This window comes from Lactuca virosa, chromosome 9 (assembly GCF_052849685.1).
Source record: "Lactuca virosa cultivar CGN04683 chromosome 9, Lactuca_virosa_CGN04683_v6, whole genome shotgun sequence".
Lineage (NCBI taxonomy): Eukaryota > Viridiplantae > Streptophyta > Magnoliopsida > Asterales > Asteraceae > Lactuca > Lactuca virosa.
This window is the reverse complement of record NC_136434.1, coordinates 123,402,359-123,410,281: the sequence shown is the minus strand read 5'-3', so window position 1 is coordinate 123,410,281 and position 7,923 is coordinate 123,402,359. Positions and strand designations below refer to the sequence as shown.

The window sequence follows — 7,923 nt, the reverse complement described above, 5'->3', positions numbered from 1 at the left end:
ATCTTAACCCACATATTAGATATGAAAAGCAATCTTTTTGAAAACTGCCTATTTTTTTTTTAGAAAACACCCCCTTATGAGTAACTTATATAGGTATTACTTACGGATTACCCTCAAATTGCAACATATGTGGATAAAAAGTACGTGAGACATAAATCCAAGGGTAATCAGAGTGAAAAATAAATATGGGTAATCCCTAGGAAATCTATGAATAATGCCCATTACCCGGATTATGTTTGGATTTGACTGTGGGTTAATATTTGTTTTGTTCTACGATAAAACTTTAATTTACATAAGTTATTCACATATAATGGGGAATTATCAAAAAAAATCCCAATATTTTTGAAAAAGTTTCACTTTAATTTTAAATTTGTTTTGTTTGAACATAAAAGTCCGGATTATTTCATTTGGCTCAAACTAACAAAAAAAATCTTTTTTTTTCACAAAAATGACATATTATTGTGAAAATCAAATAATCGGGATTTTTTCAGTACAAAAAAAAATATTGGGACTAAAGTGAAATTTTTTCGAAAATATTGGGATTTTCTGACAATTTTCCTAATATAATATATAAATTTAACTTATTATATAATATGAAACTTAAATGGTAAATAATACAAAGAAGATATCAATATATAAATAATAAAATAAAACTGTATACAAACTGGTGTTCTAATTTCAACTATTATATTGTAAAAAAAAAAAAAAAAGTTAACAACCGATTGATACAAATGAATAATGTAACATCCTATTAAATATGATCTTTTATTAATTTACATTTTACAACATCATAGTGATATAAGTACAAATATTTTGTTTGGAACTATTATACACCAAATTTATTATAAAAAAAATAGTTCATAGTGTTGCTTGGGGTTGTTCTTGTTAATATTTTCTTTATTAGAAATTAAATATCTTTTTACACGTTTTTTCTATTTATATTCTTATCCATATAAAATAATAATAAGTGTTACATTTTTATAGAATTAATAATATTTTAAAAACATTTATCATTATTTCATATTAGTAATTAATATTATTTTAAAACGCTTATCATTATTTCATATTAGTAATTAATAATATTTTAAAATACTTATCGTTATTTCATATTAGTAAGAAATAAATACAAAGAAAAGTATGAGGATTAAGTGGTATACCGCTATACATCAGGATATCCTTTTTATTTTTAATTATTTAAATAAAAAAAATATCTTTTAATTAATTAATTATAAAGAGAAGTAGTGATATATAGAAAACAAAGATGTTCATACGATCATATCTCACCACATTGCCAGTCAACCACTTTTGTGGTTACTGGTTAGTCAGTGATCGAAGTCCTTAAATGCTATATCGTTTTGTTTATCCACCTTAATGTTAAACTACCGAAAATTTACAAATATTTTTTTAACCAAAAAAAAAACAAAACAAATATGAACAATGCAAATCTGACTACAAAGACGTTGTTAATCAATTTACTTTCTGTGTCTTACCATGACTTCCGATCGACATTACTGCACCCGTCACTTTCTTCTTCCTATAAATCTTCATTAAACCGCCACCAAAGCACAGCGTCAACGTCGGTGAACCATCGCCACCCACGTGCTTCTCAACACTATCCTCACTCATGTCTAACTTCATCGTCGCCTTCCTCCGCCGGAACTCCGTCTTGCGTCTCTCTTTACTCATCGGAGTTGAAGGCAACGAATGCGATAGAGTAGAGTACAACGGAGGGGCCGCCGTCCCGTGAGCTTTTTGGGAACCAGAAGCGAGAAAAAGGCTGCGGAGAGAAGTGGGCTTTGAGGAATCACCGTAAGATATGGATGATAATTCAGACGTCGACAAAGATGGTGCTGCCGGCAGATAGGTTTTTTTGGAATCGGAAGCAAGTAAAAGGCTGCGGAGGGAAGTGGAGGGATTTGAGGAGTTGTATCGGAGAGCAGGTGGCGGAGTGAGAGGTGGGAGAGAGGATTGATCGGTGGTTGGGTGTTTAGGGGTACCTGGGTGTGATTCCCACATGAAGGGCACAGATCCAGCTGATGCATCCCCGTAGTACAACACCCGGAATGATGACTCGCCACCACCATTGTTGGCGGTGGTACCTTCTTGCTTCATCTTAAATTGCAGTGCTTTGGGAGCTCTTGCCATTTGTCCTAGATTTTTTTCCTCTAGAGGGAAGTGGTTCTGAAATGGGAGACATCGCACCATGCTATTCATGGGTTTATGGCGTAATAATTAATTTTACTTATTTATTTACAAAATAACAACATTTAATTTCAAACGTATCTTAATGTAAATATATAACTAATAGTTATTTATGTAAAATATTTTACGAGTCAATTACATAAATATTTCAATAGTCAATTATATAGTCAACGGTATAAATGGTCAATGCTGGTTAATAGTCAATTACTCAATTATTTTTTACGAACTTCATATATTCTTTTTTTTTTAGAAATTACATATCTTTCTCCTTATTCTTCCTATTCATCGTCTTATTACTTTTATATGACGATAAGTGTAATAAAAGTGTATTAATTTTATTAAACATAACAAGTGTGTCACAATTTTAAGTGTGTAGAAAAATGGTAGTAGAATGATATTTGAGTGCTCTCTTTTCTTCTTTGCATGTTTGTCTTTATGATCTTATTTAGGATGACAATTGTGTCGGGTTTGGGTTGAAAGGTCACGAGTTGACGAGTCATAAAAGTTCAATCTCGACATGATCCATATAAATATTTATGTCTAGGGGCGGAGCTTGAACGATTAACTTGGGGGGGGGGGGGGGGGGGGGGGAGTATTAGAAACTAAAATTAATGTTTTTATACATGAAAGAACTAAAAGAAAAATCAGCAATTAAACACCAAAAATAGCTAAACTTACTCACCAAAAATACCTAAAATTACTGTTCTTACACATAAAAAGAAATCAATTTTTTTTCAACAATTAAACACCAAAAATACATAGAAGAAGAATTACAACTCAGCCCGACAACCTTTAAGGTCTTTAAATTCATCAATTACCGATTGCGTATCAATGTTTTCAGCAATTTCTCTTTCTATGTAAACCACCAAGTTGTTTGCGAGAAAGTCATCTGATATCTTATTGCGAATGCGGTTCTTGAATATTTTCATTGCTGAAAATCTCCTCTCTGTTGTTGCGGTAGAAATTGGAAGTGTCACGATTAACCGGACCACTCTATTAAGCAAATAATATGTCTTATGTTTCTGAGTTTCCACAAGACCCTTGCATAGGTCAGTAATAGTTGATACACGACTTAGCCTGGGATTCTTTGTCATATCGCTATTAAAAATATCCAACTGATATCGTAATTGAATTCTCTCTTGCTCTGTAAAATCTTCAGGATAATACTTCTCAACAAGAAGACAAATCTGATCAGCATTAATCACTTTAAGGTGTTCTTTTGAAACTAAAGTAGAACTAAGACTTAACAACTCCATCGCTTGATCATTGAATCTACTATTCAACGAATGTAACTGTTTGTCCAATGTGGATGTAAACAAATCTACTCGATAAAAATGTTCAAAAGTAAACTGATTATCGTTTTTTCGAGGTCGGTATCTAGTAGAAGTATATGGAGCTTTCATATCTGACATATCTACTTGATGTTTCTCACAAAAAATCTTTACCTGTTCAAGTAAAGATTCCCATTCGTTGTTCCTGAAATCATTTAGACTCTCCTTTGTTGCTGAAACTAACTCCATGGCATTAAGAATATTTTGACTTCATTTTTAAAGTTATATTTTAACAGGCTTAGACAGGTAAAGTTCGTTAAAAATTCATAACTGTCGTCCGAAGTCCGTTTTCAACTGTCTTTATATCGTTGAGCTCCTATTAACAAGATCTTCAATTCTTGTTTAGGTTGTGTCGGCTAAAAATCGATCGATCTAAAATTCGATTTCCGAGCTTTATACTGTTAAGCTGAATTTTATAAAAATCTTAACTTCCTCTAACGAAGTCAGATTTGGACAATCTTTATATGCACCCTCTCGGTTTAACGTATACTAAGACTTTCGTTTGGATCGCTAAGGCTAAAAACTATTTCGTCAAAAATTCACTTTTTACGTTACGCGGAGCCGTGTCAGTTTAATCACAAAACTTCGATGAGTCATAACTTCTTCGTTATAAGTCGGATTTCAACGTTCTTTATATGCAAGGAATACTTGTGACACATACTATAACTCTGGTTAAGAATATCTATTCTAAATAATCTTCTATCAAAAAGTCATTTTAACGCTTAATGTCTCTAAATTGACTAGCCCGAATCTGCGGGTGTTACAATTATCTCCCCTTAGGATGATTACGTCCCGGAATCATCAACAAAACAGGGCTTGTATAATGACTCCATACGTTATCTTTTGATCATAGGTAATAGCCGTAACTCTTATGTCCTTTAAAATAAGTATCTAACTCTTGGATTTCTTGACTGCTGACAATGCTTAATCTTGCACTCGGTCTTCATACTATGTTGGAATTTCAATCGTAACCTTCAGCTTAGAAACCTGATCTTTATGGGAGACTCCTGCTCCTTCGTAAACAGACTTAACTTAAGATAAGTTCTTTACTTCGATTATCGTGACAGACCGATGGGTCATATTCTAATGATCTCTCATCGTATGATGCAACACTTAGACTCAGGTCTTTTAGAATCAAATTCCAGAATGAAAGATACCTTCCTTCATGTTCTAATGTGATATAATCACATTCTAGCATGTAGCACTTCTAGCTACAAGTTTCTTACTTTCCCGGTGATTGCGATACTCCAATTGATCGCTTCGATTATCTTTTACTCCAATCTTCTGGCTTAAGTCAGATGCTACATTGATCTTGGTTCTCTGAACCATGTAACATACTCATCACATCCGGATTCGATATGATATGACCACTAGGGTCGGAATAACAATCAACCTCTTAGTCGTTACCGAAACGATGGTAACGACAGACATGAACAAAACATAATCAATTACTAGCACCTTGGTAACCTTGTGACTTTCACTGATCCAAGTGCGAGTCATGTGCTTCCGGTAGTATAAGTCTCTACTACCTTTCACACCTACTCATACTCGTCACAAGTATTGTCTCGCAGTCCCCAAGTTCTTATTTCCTAAAATTACAAAACGATTTAACACATACGAATGTGTCCAAATAATCATAAAAATTTCCCTAGACTCTACTAGGACTTCTTCCATGCATATCTTCAATCATCAATTCTGCTTCAACTCGGTTGGTGGTGTAAATGGCTGCTGATGGGATAATTTCATGGATTATACCAAAAGTTCTTTCTTTCTGTTAATCGAAAGCGTACTTCTCTCGTACTATACATATTATTTATTAGACGCATTCTAAAGGCAAGATATTTCTCTTACGATATCTTCTGATAGGTATCATTCACTATCATCAACTTTCTTATTTCCTCTATTTTCTCAGTTTGGTACAACTCCTTATCATGACGTTCCATACATCGTAATAGTTACTCGAGATGAAAAAATTTAAGATAGAGAAGTTTTAGACGTGTAATCCTCCGTATTACTCCGAATAGTTACATGTCAGTTCTACTACCGTAGTTGAACGTTTAGAAATCTGAACACATAAAGTTTCCAGATCCGGTCGGTCAAAGACCATAGATCCGATCAAATAATGGCATCATATAGCATCATAAATCATTTAGCACATAAAAGCAATTTAGGCATCTTTCCTAAAATAAAGTAGTGCTCGTGTCTATTCAGGTATACTTCATAAATATAGTAGACACCCATCTCACAATCATCGCTTAGCATTCTAATTTTAAGTCTAAAAATAAATTCTTACTCCTAGTTCGCTTAAACTAATGCTCTGATACTAACTGTGACATCCTCATTTTCACTGCCAGAAAAGACCGATTTGTTTATGCTTATTTAAAAATCAGAGTATCCTTTTTGAAAAATAGTATTGCGGAATTTGTTCCTAAAAAACATTATAAAGATGTTATCAAAGCATTTCCGAAGAAATGTATTTTATTTATATTTAAAACATTGGGATGTCATTGTCAATATAGAAACATAAGCATAACGAAATATTACAAGCCTTATAGTAATTAAACTAGTGGCCTAATACTCCTTGAATCTCTCAACATAATGTATATTTCATATAGTCACCTGTAGGGATGACAAAAAAACCCGAACCCGACGGGAAAACCCGATTCCCGAAGTTTTCGGGTCGGGTCACTCTTATTGGGTGTCGGGTCGGGTATCGGGTCCTTATCAGGTATTTTTTTCGGGTTCGGGGCAGGGAGTGGGGAGTGCCTGCCCCGACCCGCCCCGATTATATATATATATATATATATATATATATATATATATATATATATATATATATATATTGCACTTTTGCCCCTGGAAGACTAACCCTAAAATCACACATTCACGCTTCTCTTCTAGGTTCCAGACTTCCAACCGACTCATTATTTCAAATAGACAAAATCAAATTTTCAGCTATGGTCCGATGATCGGTCGATCGTTTTCATCATTCATTTTCATCGAAGTCAACTAATCGAGTACACCATCGTTGATCAATAGGAAGCTATTGCGACCAGCGACCATTGTCTAGCAAGCAGCGTCCAGCAAGCAGCGACCTGCGACCCTTCTCTTCTTTAATCAATCGACGCACAGCTCTTTTTCTCTTCGATCGACGCCAAGCATAAGAAAAAATCGCAATCAAACTCGAAATTGGACCTCTGATTCGTTCTTTCTTGAAATTGATAACATGTTGATCTGATTTCTCTTCTCTTCTTTAATCGACGCCACTAGTTGACATTTCACCCTTCAAATACATTGTTGAAACTGATTTCTGTTTTCTTATTGATCTGATTTCGAATTTGAGCTTGTTTGTACTGTTAATCTGATTTTGTGCTAATTTGTACTCTTGAAATCGATTTCTGATTTTCTGATTCCGGATTTGAGCTTGTGCTGTTGAAACCTAATCTGTGTAGAATTGTTGAATTTGATATTACATTGGTTGAACCCTAAGCTGATTTTTGTACTCTTGAGACTTATTTTTGATGTTCTTATTTAGAATTGTTGAAACCTAATTTTTTCTGCCACATTTCGGGTTTTGGGTCGGGTTTTCGGGTATTTATCGGGTTTCGGGTTTAGGGTCAGGTTCGGGGAAAGTTTTAGCCCCGACGGGGCGCCCCGATAAGAAACCCGTCGGGTATTAGGTCGGGGTCGGGGACACATTTAGAAATCGGGTTCGGGTTTGGAAAATCATGACCCGCCCCGAACCCGCCCCGTTTTCATTCCTAGTCACCTATGATATAATAAACTGAGTGGGCCAGGTTGGGAAACCTAGTGAGTACATAGAGATTTCAATCCCACAATGTTATATCATATATATATATATATATATATATATATATATATATATATATATATATATATTAGAACTCGCAATATACAATTTCACCTCATATAAGAAATTTTACCCCACCCCGTCGATCCTTACAACGACTCGATCCATACTCTCGGATCTAAAATTAACAGTTTTACCTAACCCATATTCCCGGATCAGGAATGTCTAATCCATGCTCTCGGATCAATGACAAATGACTATACCCACTCCATACTCTTCTACTAGGGACGAATGACTATGTCTAATCCATGCTCTCGGATTAATGACAAATTTTAAAGTTCTACCCTCTGTGTGTATCTCACCCGTACTCATAAGAATATACAATCCTATATTCATCTTAATTAATTTAGGTTTATTTTGTATCCTAAATCATCATATATTATCAGATATGCTCTTAACACAAATTTCAGACAATATCAAATATTTCACACATAAACATATATTTAATACTTTAATTAATGCTTGTATTAAAATCATGTTCATGAAAGGGACTATGCACTCACTTGTTAAAGTGACAAC

At 34.2% G+C, this 7,923-nt stretch overlaps 2 protein-coding genes across 2 annotated transcripts; both read right to left on the bottom strand.

Moving 5' to 3' along the window:
* Positions 1–1,324: 1,324 nt before the first annotated feature.
* On the bottom strand, positions 1,325–2,170 carry LOC145140855 (uncharacterized). Its single transcript, XM_079074236.1, has one exon. The coding sequence runs from the start codon at positions 2,143–2,145 to the stop codon at positions 1,468–1,470; it is 678 nt and encodes a 225-aa protein (XP_078930362.1). The 5' UTR covers positions 2,146–2,170; the 3' UTR covers positions 1,325–1,467.
* An 802-nt stretch (positions 2,171–2,972) lies between these two features.
* LOC145139752 (uncharacterized) lies at positions 2,973–3,722 on the bottom strand. The gene has a single exon (XM_079073465.1). The coding sequence runs from the start codon at positions 3,720–3,722 to the stop codon at positions 2,973–2,975; it is 750 nt and encodes a 249-aa protein (XP_078929591.1).
* Positions 3,723–7,923: the final 4,201 nt, after the last annotated feature.